This window comes from Hippichthys cyanospilos, chromosome 13 (assembly GCF_059441005.1).
Source record: "Hippichthys cyanospilos isolate Australia breed blue-spotted pipefish chromosome 13, RoL_Hcya_1.0, whole genome shotgun sequence".
In the NCBI taxonomy this organism is placed as follows: Eukaryota; Metazoa; Chordata; class Actinopteri; order Syngnathiformes; family Syngnathidae; genus Hippichthys; species Hippichthys cyanospilos.
In genome coordinates, this window is record NC_142381.1 from 6933250 (window position 1) to 6954120 (window position 20871).

The 20871-nt window shown below is 40.3% G+C and overlaps 1 protein-coding gene across 4 annotated transcripts; it reads right to left on the reverse strand.

Moving 5' to 3' along the window:
* Positions 1 to 1650: 1650 nt before the first annotated feature.
* On the reverse strand, positions 1651 to 19959 carry pcgf3 (polycomb group ring finger 3). 4 transcript variants are annotated; one of them, XM_088431292.1, is made up of 10 exons: positions 19834 to 19959; positions 14390 to 14500; positions 12639 to 12756; positions 11063 to 11159; positions 10721 to 10776; positions 10509 to 10616; positions 6899 to 6987; positions 6597 to 6734; positions 6146 to 6226; positions 1651 to 5066 (listed from the first exon to the last, which is right to left on the reverse strand). In XM_088431292.1, exons 2-10 carry the CDS (start codon positions 14402 to 14404, stop codon positions 5019 to 5021), a joined length of 750 nt encoding a protein of 249 aa, XP_088287418.1. In that variant the 5' UTR covers positions 14405 to 14500; positions 19834 to 19959; the 3' UTR covers positions 1651 to 5018. The 4 variants fall into 4 exon arrangements, with proteins under 4 accessions (XP_088287418.1, XP_088287419.1, XP_088287420.1 ...); XM_088431293.1 differs by having other exon boundaries at positions 19739 to 19935; XM_088431294.1 differs by having other exon boundaries at positions 19456 to 19935.
* Positions 19960 to 20871: the final 912 nt, after the last annotated feature.

The following is a 20871-nucleotide window of genomic DNA, read 5'->3' on the forward strand; positions in this document are numbered from 1 at the left end:
GATTGGCTAGTGTTGCTAATGGGACCACCCACTAGCAGGCTTGTTAATTTAGTATTTAATAAAATAAATCTTTGCTTAGCCACCATTTAGGTTTCTGTTTTGAGGTCCCCCATGGTGTTTTTTTTCCCCTGCTTCAGTGGCACTCTGCATGCATGGGATGCCCAATTGCAATAATCGCAGCTTTAAAGCATACAAAAAGAAAAGCCCGGTGACTGGGATGCCCTCTGCGGTGTCTGCCGGAGACTAATTAGTCTCCTCGGTTAACGGGATCAGCAGGTGTCTTGGGAAAAAAAGCCCCACCTGAGGACATCAATGTCAGTCTCGCGGCCTCCCCGTGACCGTCCGCGCTGGCGCTTGCCGCGATTTCGGCGCCTAATCTGCGGCCAAATGAGCGCCGCTCATTAGCTCGCCTCACGTTAAGGCTAATTAGCTCGCGGAGGTCGGTTCACCTCTCGAGGCTGGAAAACAATGCTTTGAACGCCCACACTCACGAGCCTGTACAAAAACGCTTGTGGGAGTGCAAGGAAAAAGTCATCAGGAAACATTTGCAGCAGTTTCTTGACTCACACCCAGTTACCAGAGGTGGAAAAAGTAGCCACACACTCAACTCATCCAACCATCATCTGTAGCCACTTATCCTTATAAGGGTCGGAGGCTTGCTGGTGCCTATCTCAGCTGGCTTTGGGTAGTAGGCGGGAACAACCATTCACGCACCCAATCACACGTAGAGACAATTTAGTGAGACCAATACACCCGCCATGCATGTTTTTTTGGAATGTGGGAGGAGGCCGGAGTGACCGGAGAGAACACACACAGGCCCGGGGAGAACATGCAAACTCCACATAGGAAGGTCGGAGACAGCAGGAATTGAACTCTGGTCCCTTAACTCCTTTAACAACATTTTGTACATGTACAATAACTCAAACGGAATAAATAAATACAACTCATATATATATATATATATATATATATATATATATATACATTCATTACCGTGTATAAAGATAAAGACCACTTAATGGCAGACGTACAGCTCGTTATCTAGGTCTCTGTATGACTCCTGTAACATTGCCACAACAGATTGTACATCCCATTGGCTGGATTCTGTGTGAGAAAAATAAAAGCTGCTAAAATGTGGACTGGTTACAGCTATGCCATTGCAATTTTGCAGGGTCTCTGCATGAAAGAGATAGACTGGACAAAAAATGATCTGTCTGCTCTTTCCTGCAGATGCCCTGCAAAATGAACTAATCAGAAGAGCTAGCATTAACCTCTTTTTTGCTGGGGTCTGTGTAAAAATTATAGACCGCTACCTATGGCACAGTAAAATCCCTAAATCTGGCATTCACTTACTTTGCTGTGTTGTGTATGAAAAAAGACATGAGAGCAGCTTTTTAAAGGCATTTATTGATTAAATACACAGTTATGTTTGGACAAAAGCTTCTGTGTTGTTGTTTTTTTGAAAAGAACATCAGAAATTAAGGACCCACTCATGACTACATGCCCGCCCCTCCAAAAGGTTGGGTCGCCATGGAAAGCACTTTCATTACACAGCCGCAATAAATAACATAAAAAGTAGGCAGAGGGGAGAGTGGGGGGGTGGAGTGACGTGGTTTTTTTTTTTTTTTTTTGGGGGGGGGGGGGGGGGGGGGTTAGGAGGGCGAACGCTGAGAAGGCAATTTGTGACCTGAGGACCTGACTAGAAACGCACATGAAAAGCCATATTGCACATTTGTCCTTCACTCATAAAACCTGAAGAAAAAAACTACGCATTGTTTTGTTTTCACACCAACATGAACATCAGGAATTAGAGTGTGACAAAATAATTGAAACAAAAAAAAATCATAAAACAAAAATGCCTGTCGAAGTCTGAGCGAGAACGACCCCAAAAGCTGATTATGCAACAGTGCTTGATTGACAGGCCCTCTTTAGCTGTTTTCATTGAGACTCAAAATCTGGAAATTCTGCTGGGTTCTGCGATAAAAGTTAGACTATAAAAAATGAATCTTATGTTACGATTATAATTGTGCAACATTATCTTCCTTGAAAAATTGTCACATTAGATATCATGTCTCTCCAACAGACATTGCAAAAATGTTACAATGGTGCCATAACATAAGAGATGGGACATATCTCCTTCACAGGGCTCAGTGTCAAAAGGTAAAGACCTTTTAAAAGCTGGATCTTGCAATAGCATGTCAATTGCTGCATTTTTGTGGGGTCTATGTGTAAGAGAACATAGATCTTAGGAAATGTTAACATCAGGACGGTAACAAACTAGAGAACATTTTCCTTTACGGCGATTCTGCAATGAAAGTCAAAGCTACTTGGATATTCGATTTTCTGTCAAGTCTCGGATGCGGCAAAACGGCAGGGTTTCTGAATGAAAAAGAAAACTGCCACATCACAACCTTAAAAGATCTGGCATGGATGCCCTTGGCGGGTTTTGTAGTAAAAGGTGAAGATTGAATAAATGGCAGAGCCTCTGTTATGGTTCTGAGGATGACATTTTTGCTTTCATACTGAGACCCAGTACAATCTTTGTTATGCCATAACAGAAAATACACCATTTGTTCCCTTCATTAGGCTCATTAAATGAATGTCAAATTCTGTCGACTATCTCTTTTGCTAGGTGACCATAAGAAATCCTGCAAAATCTAATCCCCTCTTGCAGGTGTTTGTGTCAAAGGGTAAAGACCGATACGCCAAACCTCTGCTCCTGCCATTTTTGCAAGGTCTCCGGATGAATGTGCTGCGGATGGCCTGTCAATCAACCGGTGAAGCTAAACGCCAAGCCAGTAGGGAGCAAATTTTCTTTTGCGGGAGGGAAAGGGGGGTGAGGTATGGGATACACATTCCAACAGGGGTTAGCACCAGAGAAAGCACCAGATGAACACGTAGTTGTTTGTTTGCGAGAAGAAAAATTACAACAACAACAACAAAAATGCATGTGCCATTTTGTCAGTGAAAAGAACAATTAACTAGACAGACTGATTTGGAGCACCTTGTTTCACGTTTCAGAGTCCAACTCCGCTGCTTGGCTGTCACTATGGTCTCTAAACGCAAACTTAAAAAAAAAACAGCATCTCCATCCTTAAAGCTAAAATGGAGTTGTTCTTAGTTAGCATTTCTTAGGATTAATTTCCAGTTATTTGATTAGAAAATACCTGACAGTCAAGAACAATCTGGAGACTGATTTCAGCTAGGCTGTGTTGAGAGGGTTAAAAGTGTCGCTAAATGGACTTCTGCTGCAAAAGACGTGAGAGAGGATTCAATTAGCAGGCCTTCAAGGGCTATTTCACATCGAGACCCCGCAACATTGCTCTATCAGAGCCGTAACGCAGTATCTGGTATTTGTCCTTTTAAAACGGCTCAATGTTAAAAAGGACATTTTGTAAACCTGGGTCTTAATGAAGCTATTTTACAGGGCATTTGTGTCAAAAAATACTAAGGGAGGCCTGTCGATCAAGCAAACCTAGCAAAACAGTGTTTTAAGACTCAGATCTGAGGCAGCAAAAAATCTGGCATGCATCCTCTTCGTCTGGCTCTATAGCAAAAGATGAAGCCAGTCAATTTTGATTTCACAGAGATCAAGCAAAAGTTTGAATCAACAGATTCTGGAGCAAATGGTGAACATCTAACAAAAAAAAAAAAACGTCTGGCCTTTTGTTGGCAGTTGTTGATCACGCATGCATTTCCTGGTGGTGGGCTATGACAAAAAAGTCTGATACACGCTAGAATCTTTTTCCACAACTTTTAAGCCAGCATTTAGTTCCTTTGTTTGTTTTTCTGAGCAAAGATATAGAAAGGTAAATGCCAAATCTTCAGTTATGGCTTTTAATCTCCCTTTTAATTGGTTCAATGTCAAAGAAAAAAAAAAAATATTGCAAGACCTTGAGTTGCGGCTTTTGATAATAGCATTTCTACCCTTAGCTGAGCCAATAGAAAAAAGGAGGATGACAAATGCCAGAATTGATGCCTTCATTTGCACTTTTCATAGCGCCTCTACAAAACAGCCATATCAGTCATATGAGGAGAGCCGGATTTCAAAACCTTTGCTGTGTTAGAAGACAGCAAAGGACAGGATTTTCTCAGCCAGATTTGATGCAGCATCTTTGCTGGATCATTAGGTAAGAGGAGTTTTAAAAAAACTGAAATTTAGCACTCTTGCTTGCTTGCTTAAAAAGATAAAAATTCAGTCTTAATTTGAGTGAGAGAATTGTTGCTCATATTCATCAGGGGACTGAGGAAACGTGGTGGGAGCTTTTATGCTGCAGACCTGCTTCACAAAAAAACAAAATAATCATCAAAAAAGATATATTTCAGATATAGATAGCACTTCTGGACTCACTCTGTTTTGAACAGTCTAAAAGTCTCTCTTACTCTCCGCTGCTCGCTCCCTATAAGCACGTTGTATGTACAATATATAGAACATAAATTACTACACAAAGTCTATTCACAATGGACAATCATCAATAGCAAATTAGATGGAAAACAGGGCAGGGTCTAGGCGAAAGACACATTCAGACATTTTACTCCAAAGCCAGCTTAAGATGGATACGCGTAGAAAATCTTTGTCCCCCCCCCTTACCCCGAAACAAAAGAAGTCAATATAAAACTTTTCATCCTCCGTTGACGAAAGACGGTCATGTAAAACCCCACCCGCCCGACATCTCGTTTGCATGTAAACAGAGCACCAGTGTAGTGTCTTTTTAAGTTTGTCTCTTCTTAAACTGTACAAAAGTATAAATATATGATTTATCTCCATTTGTTTTTTTGTCTCTCTCCTCATATCTTGGATGTAGCGCACAAAAAGAAAAAAAAAAGGAACAACAGCCAGTGTTGTGGTATATCCCCGAGCTGCTGGCTTTTTGTGTCGAGTGTGGTTTTGTTGTGGCGTTTGCTTGTTTGTTCGCTGCTGCTGGTTGATCGTCTTTGCATACGTTGGTTAAGAACAGCACGCCGGGACAGGAACGACAAGACCATTTAAAGAAAAAAAAAAAAAGTGTCCGTTTGAGCTACAGCAGATCCATCTTGGGTCTGTAATGGAGTAGGAGGGGCGATTTCTGGGAGCAAACAAAATAACAGTTAGCAGGTGTTCCCAATTGAAATGAATTGAACTGCTACTAATCCATTCCAAGTTGCAAAACAAGTCGATTGTGACATGAATACATTTATGAAATGAATTTATTTACATTTCATGTATTTGCCATGCCAGATTAATCATGATTGTGAACTGGACCAGATGATGATGCATTCTGTTATTAGGGTCCGAGCGGCTACTTCTGTGTTATGTTAGCAGAAACCACCATATATTATTATTATTACTATTATTATTACTATCCTCTCCTAAAAAAAAAAAAAAAAAAATCACAGTTGTCAAACAATATAAACAAAATGGCTCTGTAGCGCCACCAAGAGTGGAAAATTAAAAAAAATAAAATTAATGGTACATATGACCGTGGCCTATTGGTAGGCATGTGCGGCACCCCAAAAAGCAAAAATGAATGCCCGTTTTGCAGACAAACCAACAAGGAGGGAAAGGGGGTGGGGCTCTGACAAATGTGGGACCAGCAAAGAAATGTAAGTTGCAAGTTGAAGGTTTTCTTATCTTTAGATCAGTATGTTATTCAAAATAACAAGCAACTCAGCAAGCAATTTATGGGGGCCAGTGTTCATATGTGCTTTATGTATTTTTTTAATGTGTGTCTTATAAAAAAAAAAAAAGACTGAAATCAAAACATAACTTTTGTTCCCCTCAACATTCTTCAAAAGCAAAAGCCAACACTGAATGATCGTCCTGGGTGAGTCACCTCATTGTTAAGAACAAGAAGACATTCCAAGAAGGAGAAATTGTGTCTATAAAAAAAAAAAAAAAAACCTCTCAGTAGCGACCAGTTGGAACGCTAATGAAAAATCTTCTGTTATACATTGCACCAAGATATATTTTTAGCCTTTCCCGAAGGACCTAACTTATCAAAGTAGTTGTATTCTGAACTGCAATTATAGATGCTTGCAACCACTATCGTATTGTGTTTTATAGTATTGATGGGTTCTATAACAAACAGTTGTATTGAGACATAGATTAAGTGGGATAAATCCCCACTTAGAGCCCAACTAATTTAGAATGCCACAAGATGATTACCTTAAATCTCCATCTTGTTACGACGACAAACTTCAACGTGTGGTCCTTGCCAAGAATTTCCTCATTGCATAAAATGTCCAACTGTGTGCAAGGGAAAAAGAAAAACAATTCTTATCCAAATCACAATTCTAAAAGACGAGGTACGAGTTATAAAAAGACCTTTTCCAAACACATTTGAATATATATATATTTTTTTTTGTCATGATTTGTGTGTGTTTTCATTATTTTGAAGAGGAATTCAATCCACAGCACACTGACTATATTGTGTTGGTGAAATATGAAATTTAACATCTCCGAAGTCTTTTGGGGTTATTTGAAATGAAGGCTCAAATATTAGTTCACAGTATGATACATACTGCAAAATACAAGTTGTTGCATTTGTTTTTGAATGTAATAGTAAAACTATTAAGAAAAAAATATCATTATAAATATGTTATGTCATTAGTTTTACCTCATTAAAGGAGGTCAGATTGAGCTTTTTGGCGATGAACTTCTTGAGGTGTAAGACGGTGGCCTGCGCCGAGCAGCGGATCCACTTGCGCTTGAGGCCTCTGAGTTTGCTGCTGTTGCACTCCAGGCAAATGCTCACCTGCCAGAGCACGCCAGGAATTATGTCACAAGTACTGTAACGCGATTGCCGTTTGCCCACTATTCATTATCAACACTGGCATTCAAGAAAAAAAAGTGGCAATTGGAAATAACCAACAAAAATGGTCATTTGGCGGTCACACTCGGTCGAAACTAAATCCGTACCTGCTCGTCGCTACGGTGATAGTCGTTGTCTTCTTCTGTTTTCTCCTCTCCTGCTTCTTTATTGGCTGTGTCCTCAGATTTAGTGTCTCCTGTTTTGAAATAAAAAAGGGAAAAACTCATTTGTTTTGTTTTATTCAATTTGATTCAGGTTGTTAATGAGAAGCGCACAAAATATGATCCGTCGCATCCCTTTGGATATGTCATCATAAAGTAACCCCCCCCAAAAAAAGACTCTAAAAGCCAAGCCCAAAATATCCACAGGACGCCTGCCAAATTTTTACCAACTGAAAAAGTCCACCCTTTCACTTCACAACTTAAAAAATTGTAAATGTGTCTATCGTGGACCCACACAAAAAAAGTATCTTAGAAGTCATGCTCCAAACATTTAAAAAGGAGTCACACTATAACACAATTTAGCAATAGGTTGTTTCGTATTCTAGGTCATTTGTTCTTACTTTGAAAAGTGACAACACTAAAACACATTAGATTTCCTGAGACCTACAGAAAACCTGCTAAAGTCTCACATACTGCCGGAAATTTGAGAAACAGACCATCCATCGGTAGACTTTTTTGTGCAGGTTATCTCACCAGTATCACATTTATTGTATATAATAGAAAAATCCCAGAGAGAATGACCCAAGTGTGATGTGCGAGTGTTTGTCGGTGCGAGTGAGCACCGTGCAGTCTCCACGGTGACTGTTTCTAGAGTCAACCTGCTTGATTGCGGATCAAGAGGCTCTCACTCTTGTTTTCGTTGCAGCAGTGAAATCACCTTCAGACGACCTCACAGCCGCTCTACCCCAGTTTAAGGAGGTGACGTCAGGTCATGTATCGATTGCTTCGGTCTGCACTGCGCTACACTCGTTTGCATAGCATGAATATGCTGTTTTGACCTCTATCAAACTCCTTAAAACAATACTGACTCCCTAGGCTAGGAATGTCAAACATACGGCCTGCAGCCAGCCAGCATTAGTTTGTTGAAGTGAAACAGACTGATAATCTCGTATCAAAAAGACAAAGCCAAGAATTGACCACCCTTACTTTGTTTTAATGAACAAAGTGTGGATGACCTGCAAAAATAATTGCTACCGGCTTTACTTTGTTTTATTTAACTGCATCAGTGCCCTCTATCAAACTAACAGAAACGAGAACACAGTCTTGATTTTGTTGTAATAAACTGAGCAACAACAACGTCTATCAAAATGTTAAGGGTGGGAGCAGACCCCCTTTCTTTGTTTAAATCTAACCGCATGTTGATGACTTCCTGCAATGCAGCAAAAATACAAGATCTCTTGCCTAGCAAAAAAAAAAAAAAAAGAAAGAATGGACCAGCTTTACTTTGATTAACCAAATGTTGCCCATTTTTGCCCAGCTGTGAAAACAAGAACTAAACACATTGCTTTGTTTTCATGAACCTCTGGCAAAGTGGCACAAATAAAAGCTGGTGATAATAAAAGAAGACATGTTCAATGCAAGCATCACTCTCAAGAGAACTTGTAGAGCGCTCCACTGTGAGCAATAGTTGAATTAGATTCATTTCCACCAGCTGTTTTTTTTAAGCCTGGAGGAATTTTATGTTCTTCTTTTGAGGGCTTTTGGTGGTACTGTGTAGGAGCATGGTGTGAGTCTTTAATTATGTGCAGTGCTGCGCTTCTGGGCTGTCGCCTGCAGTTAGCATGGTGTTATGTTTGCCGACCGTTCTCTTTTCTGGACAGTCCTCAAATAAGAGTTAATGAGGAACATCATTTCTCCCACAACAGACATTCAGACTGAAGACAAAGAAAAGAATCTTGTAAGGTGGGAAAACCTATTGAGATATGTGACAAAATACTTCAAAATTAACACTACAAGATACCATCTTATTTTAATTTACTGAACCATATCTCGATCAAGAAAGGGAAATGACCACCTTAGATTTAATGAACAATGTTGACTGAGGCGCGCAGAACCCTTACTTTGTTTTAACGGATGACCTCCTAAATTTGTTCTGGTAAAAAAACACTGACTACTTTTCCTTTGCTTTAATGAATAGAGTAGAAAACATCCAAGAAAAAGGTGTGTGTGTGTGTGTGTGTGTGTGTGTGGGGGGGGGGGGGGGGGGGGGGGGGTGCAGAGTTTGATTGTCATTACTTGGATTTCAGAACCACGCATCCTTGGGACAAACCAACATTTGTATTAGCAAACCCGAGATTGATGACCTCAAGCGAAGTAGAGAACACAAAAGCTGATTACCCGTAACCTTCTTTTAATTTATTTTCAAGTGATAACAAGAGCTGGCTGCCCTTACTTTGTTTTGATTGAGTGTTGCCAACTCGAACTAGTCCCCCTTACTTTGTTTTGACAAATGAAGAGTAGCTACCTTGAGCAAAATAGAGAAAAAAAAACAAACTAATGTAAGAACTTTTACATTAGCGCCGGCAATTTTGTCTCTGCAAAATAGCAAAGATAATTACACCAGGACTCAGTAGGGCTGCTCAAATGATTCAGAAGATCTAAGAAACCAAAACCAAATGTCCACTACTTTGGACACAAATGAATAGGCTGGGTCTCGGGGGGCTACTCTAAAATCACTAAAGACATTCAGGCAGGCTTTAATATGTTACATTGACTAACGAATCTACTTGCTATTATAGCAGACTCAACAGTAGATTTTCATTGCTAAACATTTCAAAAATGTTTTATAGTGTATTTTATTGTAACATTACACTGCAAACACTCCTTTTTAAAATTATCCTGCTTTGGAAATAAGTGTTTTTCATTGGGCTTCAATGGTAGATAAAAGCATTTTAAAAGACATGGGAATTCCAGAGGGTTTTGTGTCCGCTCATGTAAGTGTTTTTACACTTTGAATAAGCAGGCATCAAGCAGTAGATTAGCATAGAGACTGTGAGATGCCATGTTACAGTTGTAGGGGAAAAAAAAAAAACCTAAATATAAATATTCTCTACAGCGTGTAGGTGTTGAGTTGTGGGTCTGTGTGTGCAACGCTCCAAGGATATGAGATTGCCTCCCCCTCTTTGCCACACGCATTAATTAGCAGAATGAGAGTGAGGGATTAAGTGAGCGATTAGGCCCGTGAGCGTGACCGCCCTCGAAAGTAGTGAAGCCACCGCGCCTGTGGATTGGCTTAAAAAAAAAAAAAAAAAAGAATTCAAGTTCTTCCAATGTTGCTTTGATCTTAATGCTGTTGTATACAGAGATGCTGTGTGCTGCAGTGTATCGTGACACTATAAAATATTTCCAACATGCATTACTTGGCTACCAAGTTTTGCCCACATGCAAAGACAAAAGCTAAAACACTTCACATCACTCTTGTAAATAAGGTGCAAATTTAAGAGCAATAGGGTGAACTCACAACTAAGAGTTTATCTTTTAAGGACCCCAGGAAAAATGGCCGAATTACATTAAAATGCTCGCATTACAACAAATTGGCGGGTCTCCTATTTGGACATGGCTTCTTAAGATTATTTTATGGCTGTACTTATGGTGGACTGCAATTCAATTTCATGTTGCTAAAATAAAGTGCATTTAGGGGTAGAATTTTCAAATTCTGTGTGGGGTGCTGATTCAATGGCGCAATGAAGATGAGGATGATGACACTGGACTTTACCATTGCGCTGGTCTAGATGCGTCTTCATGTTGCAGAGCTCCCCTTTAATGTCGCCTGGTACCTCCATGCCCAATTTCTGGTAGAAGTCCCGCTGCTTCTTTATCTCCGCTGGTGAACCAAAAGGAGGAAACATGGTCATTATCTATATTGGTATTTATATGTATATTATTATAAAAAAAAAAAAAAAATCCATTTGAAAAGTGCAAGCATACCCTCTTGAAGTCCGGGTACCAACTTGTACACAATGTCTTGCATTGTTCGGTCATGGCTGCCAAGAGGAGAGCATATTGTGTTCACAACAATACAGTAAACTGACAGAGTTGACAAGCTATACTACAGTAGGAAAAAGAGCCTAATGCCCTTGATGAACTGCATCTCCCCAATACAATTGCCTCCCCATTCCAAAACCTCTGAAGTGAAACAAATACCACATGTATGACATGCAGTGAGTCTCTCACAAAATCTCGAACTTGTGAAGTGTAGTTCATGACCGTGTATATTACTGTGACGTGTATAAGATTGTGACGCGTGTGTGTGTTCTGTGCATCACTCACCCGATGTACTGCAGTGGATGGCTCTGATGAATAACAATCCTGCACGTGGGGCACGTGTTGTTCTCCTCCAGATACTTCACAAGGCAGCTTCGACAGACTGCACGCACACGCCAAAAATGACATTTCATTGTACGTTTACCATGCTTTCGACACAAATGATCAAGTCTGTCCACTGAATTGAAACACTCCACATTAGGAATGCGTGGTCCATGACAGACGTTTCCCGACGGATAGCTTGCAATAGATGAAGAAAGTGTCTGTATAGTAAGTAGGGCTGCACCATTATAGCCAAAATATTCATCGTGATTATTTTGGTCAATATTGAACTCTCGATTATTCATCAGAGTTGGTCAAACATGTCTATTTCTTGCCCTTTTTTAACAAGCAAAGTATAAATAAGGCATCAAGGCTCGATACTTATAAATAGTAAGCAAATTTTAGTCAAGTAGAAGTCAAAATGGTATTTTCAATCATTTCAAACCAAATTTTTTCAAATTGTTTACGAATCGGATTCTTCTAAATGGGTCTCAATTGACAGCTAGCATGTTAAATATTAGGAATCAGGTGAGAAACAACACCATTTCACACTGGCAAATAATATATTAGGGTGAGAAAAGCAGACGTGTTTGTCATGCAAACATGTGGGAAACATTGCCATCTAAAGACTTTTCAGGTGGAGTTGAAAGCTAAAATATCTCGAAAGATGACTCGCGGAATCTTGCCGGCACTTTTGCAGCATTTTATACTGGGTGCTCGGCACTAGTCTTTATATCCGAATCCAATTTTAACGTTTCCAAAGCTTTATCCCGGCCTTGTGTGTTCCATGAAGTTGTTGGCTACTAAATATTTTTTTATCAAACCTCTAAGACCACAACTGAGCAGGTGCATTTATCCTGACACTAGTTGACACACAGATGAACTCTTATCAGTGTCAATTACTTAGGTCAACCTTGGATCATTCAGAAATCAATTTCTGGAGTTAGTTGACTGCGCTGACAGAAAAATGGGTGAATAATTATTGTGTGTACGTCTCAGCTTTTTATTCTGTAAAAAACTGTTTAAAATAAAAAAAGTTTAAAATATTGTCTAAATTTTGTTCCACTTCACAAATGTATCACACTTGATGTTCACAAAAAAATGCAATTTTATATATTTTTGTTTGAAGCCTGAAATGTAGCAAAAGGTCAGAATGTTCAAGGCGGGCCAAAACTTTCATAAGGTAATGGGACGTATGTAGGGATCATGCACATAGTGTAAATGTGTCAATATCATATCATTAACAAACAAACCTCTCCTTTTGTCAGTTTGGTGACAGATTTGAACTGCTGATTTAGAACTCTCTTCCATCAAGCCTCTCTACACTTGACCTGTCTTCCAGGAGAGAGACACTCCTTCTTATGAGCGCTTTATTGCAGTCAGACAGCTGCAGTGGGCCAACGTGACCTGAATGTCTCTTTTGAAAAGACTCCACTGGGATGCTTGGGCAGGCTGTTTCAAGTAGGAGGACTCTCTAGCGAACGCAAATAGGATTTGTACGTGTGTGTGTGTGTGTGTGAGTCTGTATGTATATACGTACACGTGTGCAAGCACTCCGTGACAGTGGTGGCGTCTATCAGGTAACCGTCACACAGTCGACACGTGATGTGGGCGTTGATGTGACACAGCTTGATCTTCCTCGTCAGCATGTCGGGGTTCTGCAGCAGAAACAAGTTAGAATAAAATGAGATCATATTAATAAGATGCCCGGTTGTCGTCATGGCAACAGAATCTTAAAAGGCTCTGCATGGAACAATACAGTAATACTGCCATCTAGTGGAAGAGGGGAGAATGATGCCAATCTTGATAAATTACACCACACTCATAGATAAGCAAGATAAGTGAATGTGGTTGCTACGTTTGGGCAAGTAGACAATTAGGTAACAAAAGAGACAAACAGTAGACAATTAGGTAACAAAAGAGACAAACAGACAGGTTTATAGGCAGATCAAGGAGAACAGAAAAAAAAAACACTCAAGGGCTGAGTAACTTCTGATTAGTTGTCTATTTTTTTTTAACAGCACATCAATCAAATACAGTACAGCATACTGTATAAAATAGGAACACAGATATTCAAATATTGCCTGAAAATACCAATGCAAAAAACGTTTCAAATAATAAAATGAACTCCATCTCCATGGCCTCAGTCATTACCAGGGAGCCATGCCTCACCTTGCCAGTGACATATGTTAACTGCGACGTTAGAGAATGAACAATGTACATGATATGTAACAAAAACAATGGAGCGTGTGGAAGATTATTGTACCCGGTGCTTGTATTGTGACTGTTTTGGAATATTGCATCAACCAGAAGCCGATATTTACTCCAAGTCCATCAAAGGAAGGTTGTGCAAGCGAAAGCTTTTTCATTTTCTTCATTTCTGGTTAATCGTGGCTTGCCTAGTTATCTGTGCGCATATTTGAATCTGTCTTGGATCAATCAATGGACTCCAAAGTATTTAGGTCACGATTGTACCTGGGCTACTGTGGCTGTGAAATGGCTGTGAAAATCTGCATGTTTTCTTCAGGTAGATCTCTCAGTGGAAACTGTGACTTGGTCCAGTTTCTTCAGATAGTAGTCTTTATAAATCTTATTGTAATGGTTACAAACAAAAGTTCCAGCATAATCACCTTGGCCAATGCAGAGTCGTGATTCATCACTGAATAAGACTTTCATCCAGTCATCCACAGTCCGCAATTGCTTTTCCTTAGCCCACTGTAACCTTGATTTCTTTTGTTTATGTGCTAATGATGACTTTTGTTTAACTTTGCTGTATGCAAATCCCATTTCCTTTAAGTTTAAAGTTCAGTCACAGATGTTGACTCCAGTTTCCTCCCGTGTGTTACTCATTTGTTATGCTGTGCGTTCTCTGTTTTCAAGACATATTGCTTTGAGTTTTCGGTCTTGATGCATTGATGTCTTCCTTGGTCGACCGGTTTGCTTCCCTTTATCAAGCTTGCCATGTTGTTTGTACTTGGTCCAGATGTTAAAAGACAGCTGAATGTGAACATCCAACATCTTTTGCAACACTGAAGTTTGGTAATCCTCCCTTTGTTTCAGTTGACATCTAAAGATTGGGCCAAGATTGGTGCTCTGCAAGGTGCGCTCACTCCTGATTAACAAGCAGATCTAATGTGGTATACGTGTTAGTCTTGGGAACGTTTTTCTTTCAAAGAATTGAGTGATTCCATATTTTTTCATTGGTCGAAAAAAGTAACAGGTACAACGACATCTATTTATTTCCTTGATTTCTTTGTGTTTTTCCTAAGTTAGAAAGCTAGTCCACCTCACCCCTAATACCGCCATGCGTGGGCTGTGGATGTTGCTGCGTCCACGTCTCTTCCTGCAGGTTGAGCAGCCGGTGGCGTTAGCTCCACATCATGGAGAGCCTCTCATCTGAGCCTAAAGGGAAATTAAAAAGAAAAAGACAAGTTTGTCATTTCATCTGCCTTATCCAACCCATGGCTCTTAAGCACCAGAACAAAACAAAAAATGGATTGTTCGGCTTTTAAAAGAATTTATTCAAAAGTTTAGAACCACATTCAAATTAAGTGTATTTATTTATGTATTTATTTTTCTACAATCTGTGGCAAGAATGGCTCTAAATATTAATGGTGGCCTACTATACAAATAAACATATAAAACATTGACATGCCGTAAAACTACTCACACGAATTTTTTCCTTACCAGTTTTTCATAAGGGCCCCGAAAAATATAAACTAAAAAAACAAAACAAGCCTACACATGGGCATATTTGTGCATGACATACACTTGTGAGTGTAATTTAAATTCTAATAGGCTCATTGCTTGGCCATTTATTCATGATTTGTGTTGGCATGGCTCATTGTTAGAGTGGTCGTCCCTCAACCGAGACGCTGTGGGTTAGATTCCCCAACCGTCGTCATTTGTGACCATGCCGAAGTGTCCTTGAGCAGCAAGAAACTGAGCCCCCGGTTTCTCCTGATGCTGCGTCATCAGTAGGAAAATGAGTAGAAATAGTAGTAATATAGCATGTATTTTAGTAATATTGCATGTTTGACTAAAAAGATCCAATATGAAACAAGTCCCACAGTGCCAAAACACCACACACACAAACACACACAGCCACACAAAAGAGTTCCTGTTGATCCGCCTGTGGCCATTGGAGTGTTTCGCCTAGCTGTAGTTTGCCGTCCAGCTGGAGACACATACACACCCAAGAAGGCCTGCAGTAAAAGCGCTCTGCCACAGGCAGGAGGAGGAGGAAAGCTTCTTTTTCTTGTAAGGAAGCTTTTGGCTAGGCTTCAGACACACGCACATACGCTCTGACCCAAGTGTGAGTATTCACACGTTTGTGATGGGAAAAACAAATTGGCCAATTGCATTCAGCTAGTCTCATCTCAATTTTGTCTAAATAACAGATTGCAAACCTGAGTATAAAAAGTTCCAACATTAGTCAATATTTTATGTCATTTTATTTAAATGAGAATTGATAGAGCGCTAACATAACAGTTGGCGTGTTATATACAGACAGTAAATCTCCATCTCCTTGTAGATATAGAGTATATTTGTTGTACGAGCGCCTCACTCTTCCCTCTTTATTTGTTGGTAACCGACGTGCTCAATGCATCATGTTTTCGTTCTTAGATTCAAAAAGGGAAGCTAGCTGTGCCCTTGCACTTATGCTAAAAGCTTCAGGGGATTCCCACCGGAGCTACCCGCCCCAAAATGTACAGACTCACGCAATGAAATGTTTCGATGATGAGTCTGTGCTATTAGCATTTCGTCCTCCCAAATATTGAACCATTACAGCAGACGCTAAATCAAACTCAACTTCAAATCCACAAAAAAAAATGGCACAGCTACAGCACGTTATTACAGTGGAACCTCAGGTTTCGAACATAATTCAGTCTGTGACCCCGTTTGTATTCTGAGATGTTTATTAACTGAAGTTATGTTTTCCTACTTGTGTTGATGCACCATTACAGGTTGTTACGGCCTCAAATCTTTGACGTCACTAGCTTAGCCCACCTATCTTTGGCCAGTTTCACTCTTTGCAGTACCCCTCAACTTTCATCAGGTTGGATGGGGAGCGTCAGTGAAGACCTATTTTTAGTCCACTCCAGAAATGTTCGATCGCTTCAATTCTGGGCTCTGGCTGGGCCACTCAGGGACATTCACAGAGTAGTCCTGAAGCCATTCCTTGACTTTCTTGGCTGTGTTCTTAGGGTCATTGTTTAGTTGGCAGGTAAAAGTGCCGAAAGTATCTGCCCATTTCCTGAGTTCTGTTTCTTTGCACTTAACCAATAATGACATCGCACTGAGGCAACCCAAAAAAAATGTTGTATCTAAATGATGAATTCATTTACCATACCATGGCAGGAAGGAATGTGGGGAGACGGGGTGATACAAACTGATGTGACCCTATGTGAAAAAGTAATTTCCTCCTTAAGCTAATAGTGAGTTCTGCCACATTTGGCAGGCATAACTGAAATCAATTATTTGCAATGTTAGGTGGTAGGGCTGCACAATTAATCGAGTTTTAATCGCAATCACGATATTGGCTGCCACGATTAATTAAGATGATCCAAGGCGATATCAATATTTAAAAAGTCCAGCACTTTTTTTTTAATTATAAGTCAAATCAAACACTGTCATCCTAGGGGCACTAGGGGGCATTGCTTCCCACATGTTTGAAAAACAAAATTCTCACTCTTAACTATTATTTACCAGTGTCACCTGATTCCTAATATTTACAGTGCTAGCTGTCAATTGAGACCCATTTAAAAAATTCCGATAGGTAAAATAAAACTGAAATAAATTTGGTTTGAAATAACCGAAAATTATATTTTGACTGCTAATTGATTAAAATTTGCTTAAAAGTACAAATGTGCTGGGTTCTAAGAAGGCTTATTTTTCATGGGATTGGACTCAGCAAGTAAGCTAGCTGTGTTGCCATGTGTGCCATTTGTTTTGATTAATAATTACTTTATTTTAGTTTATTAGTATTATTTGTAAGTATCAAGCCTTGAAGCCTTGTTTTACACTGCTTGTTTAAAAAAAGGGGCAATAGACACGTTTGACCAAACATGATTGTTGCAAAGGGAGATTAGATTGGTGGGGAATTTGGATTTTAATTTAAGGGACTGGCCTATCACTGAGCCTCCAAATCAAGAGAATCGGTACTAGAGCCACTAATCCAACCAAATGGTCAGCTGTTTAATTGCCAGCAGTCTTCGGGAAGGAGGTGGCCTACACCATGTTATTTTTTTTGTATCAATTTCAGTTCCCTAGACCAGTGGTGCCCAACATTTTTTTTTTTTTTGTCACGGACCAATGGACACACATACTCCTTTTGTGGATCGGGAACTACTTACTTTCCAATGGACTCCCCTGAAATAATGAATACCTTTAAATGTAACTGGAAAAATGTAGATTTGTTGAGTTATAATGTTACATACAACATTAAAATCACTGCCACTTGCAAATTGCATGATCAAATTATAATACGATTGATTGTTGCTTTGGTCGGGTGGCTGAACTACTAATTCGTAACGGATAAACTGATAATGTTTTAAGTAGGTTGGCTTTGCAAACTATGCCCGCATTTACATGCCTTTCAATTCACCACTTGGGTGGACTTCTTCAACAAATTCAACAGTTTTGTATCTTGCCTTGTTTTTTGACAACATACCTGCACAGTGCCATAATGTTCTATGTTCTTTTTTCTCGTCCTTATTAGTGTCACAAAAGTTATTGGAATGAACTCTCGTCAAAATAGCTTCATCTTTGAAAGATGACACCATGTCATCATGGCTGGGCTATCAGCTGCACGTTTTGCTGTAAATTTGGTTAATTGTAATTATTGTTCTTTTTATTGCTTCTTTATGAATTTACTGGTGGATTCTGTTTACTTCAACTTGCAAACCAAAGTTAGAAGGCACCACTGGACTGGTTTACTGAAGTTACGCACATTTTCACCGCGTCCGATGGGTAAATATGCTCATAGCTCACAGCGGTATTTCTTTGGTCTGTTTCATTGTGCAGCACAGTCCCAAATGGGCTGCAGATCCGTGATTGGGGACCGCTGTTGTAGATGTGACATTGCTTTGTTTTGGATTTGAGATCAGAACAGCCTATGGGGAAACTAGGGGATGAAGACTAAGGGATGAATCTCAGTTTGTCACCTTGCTTATGAGAGAGATAAATCACAACATGTTGGAAGTGGGAAAGGTTTAAGCATCTCACACTCAAGAGGATAAAGTATACGTATAACTGTATGCATTGTGTAAAAAGAGTATGTGTTGCAGTAGGTTGTAGAAAGTGTGTCATGATCATGAGAAAACATGCCACCATTCCTGAGGTGATTGTCAGGACGTTGTGTAAAATTAACTGATGATTAAGAGCAGACCAAGCGGGGAGTCAGTATCAATCACAGCCCATTTCAAAGCTGCTTAGCTTTCTATACATTAAATATTACCTTCACGGTCACCGTTGTCTTTACATGACACTACATGTTTTTTGTGTGAAACAAACCCTTGTTCTGCAGCGGCTTACTTAACACCAGGAAAGCTAGGAACCACCTTAAATCTGATGAAAGATGAGTCTACGCTTTCCGTTCATGGATTGAATTTAAAACAGAAGTTGTACTTCTTGAAATATCAGTCGAAATGTCCTAATATGGCTTTCAATATAAAAACAACTGGCGGTGAATGAGTTCGTGCAAGGTCAACAAGTAACACAATTACTGGTGGTAGACGGTGAAAACACGAGGCTAATGCTAAAAACAACGCTAACCTATTATCAGTGACATTTTCTTTCATAACACACCATGAAAGTAAAACCCAAACTGCTTCATTACAGCTACTTACTTGTTTAGATACTTGAAAGGGGACTTCTGTAATAGTGCACTGTAGGCAATTTGCAATTTCCCTGTAAAAGCTGTTTAAGCACTAGCGCTCACATATAAACAAACGATGCAACTAAAGGAAATCTTCACAACGTTTTTGCAACTCTTTTGTGCACGCACACACGTCAAAGTAGTATTGAGCATCACAAAGCTTTCAAAACCAACAACAGATAAAAATGCAGACTTGTTGGCTGCAGTGTACATGTGTGTCCCCACGCACGATATCACGGTCTGCACAACAGCAGCAGATGCATGAAAAAAACAGCACAAACAAACATAAAAAAGAGAGGTGACGAGGGGGGTGCACCACCCGCGCGCGCGCACGCACGTACACACATACACAACAATCACGCTTAATCTAAACCTCATGTTGAAGCTCTACAGAACAACTTCAGTTGACGGGCCTACAGGCGGAAGGAACACCGCAGAGAAGCGAGAGGACAAGACGAGACACGCCGGCCAGACGAACCTGAGCCCCTAAGAAACCACCGCGTGCATCCTGGCCAGGCTCCGGGTCTGTTTGTCTGTCTGCCTGCCTGCCTGACTTGCCCCATTCCTCCCTTCTTCAAAGCCGGCGTGAAACTACAGGGCCCGGCGCTGCCATACACCTCACACATACACTCCTTCACGCACACGTTCTCACACACATTCACGCATCACGCCTGGATAGCATGCTTGGTAGCAGCCAACGGAAAGCCGTGCTAAAAACGAGGAGGAGGTGGAGGAGGAAGGAGAGTGAGGTGGGTACGAACCGGCACCCGAAACCGTCCATCGAGGCCGGGTTGGAGGGACCAGGGGAGCAGTGGGGCTGGTGACGGCGACAACGCGTAGCCGTGTGCCGACTGACCTGGTCAAGGAGCGCCGAAGTCGGCTCGGTTTTGGGGCGAATCCGAGTTAAATCCACTCGCAGTACAACAAAGAGGCGAAAATGACCGAGCGGCCGCGGAACAGGCCGAAGCAAGCGCTCCCGGAGCAGCGCGGCGCATGCGCACATTGCTTAGGTGGACGCGGGAGAAAGGAGTTTATTAAAAAAAAATCAATTATTAGAAAAGTAGCAATATACATTTGAATAGCAAAAAATGTACACAATCTATATCATTACATAACTGCGTCCACATTTTTCCTGATTTCCAGAAACTTAATTTTACTGAAACGTGAACTATGAAGATATTTTGAATGGCTGGCAGAAATCACGTGGTTTATCTTTCCCATCCTAGATTTGTACCCACCTAAAATAGTAGCATTTCCAAAGTTATACACCTGCTCTAAATTGCTCCTATTCCTCTATCTTTTCATTCAGTTTGAGTGAGCTGTTTGCAGATATATGACCAAGACTGAGCCAGATTTCTTCCAGGGCTATGACTTATAATTTGTGAATATGACTTAGAATGTCAAACAAAATGCTGGATATGCTTAACTTCAGCTGCACAATTTTCTGACAGAGATATAGACCGCCCTAGCCCCAGTGTATTACCATGCTAGAGAACAAAAGATTATTGACCCACACCGGCAAATGACATGGCTCCACAAATCATTATTGACTGGGAACCTCACCTTGGACTTTAACCAGCTTGACTCCAAATGTTGTGCCTCAGTCCACTCCCCATGAAGCCTCCACATCATTTCTAGGTTGCTGCTCAACTCCTCTCACAGCATTCATCCATGTCATTTTTGCACCTTTTAAAGCTTCATTTACCACTTCCTCCTCATGTATTTTAATACAGAACTTTGTGAGGATCCATTCTCTTGCCATTTATTTTTGAGACATTTTCATATTATGTAGAGTATATTAAATGTTGTTTTCTGCAGAATTGTTAAATCAGCACTCTTTCCCCTGTATAATTAGCTGACAGGATCAGGTCACAGGGAGCCTTCAAAGTTGGAC

What these genes read in the sequence shown, in the direction of transcription:
- pcgf3 (XM_088431292.1), bottom strand. An exon ending in ATCACCGTAGCGACGAGCAG is followed by an intron (nt 6,735 to 6,898) that starts GTACGGATTTAG and finishes GTGCTCTGGCAG; the next exon opens with GTGAGCATTTGCCTGGAGTG. An exon ending in TAACAAGATGGAGATTTAAG is followed by an intron (nt 5,067 to 6,145) that starts GTAATCATCTTG and finishes GTTTGCTCCCAG; the next exon opens with AAATCGCCCCTCCTACTCCA.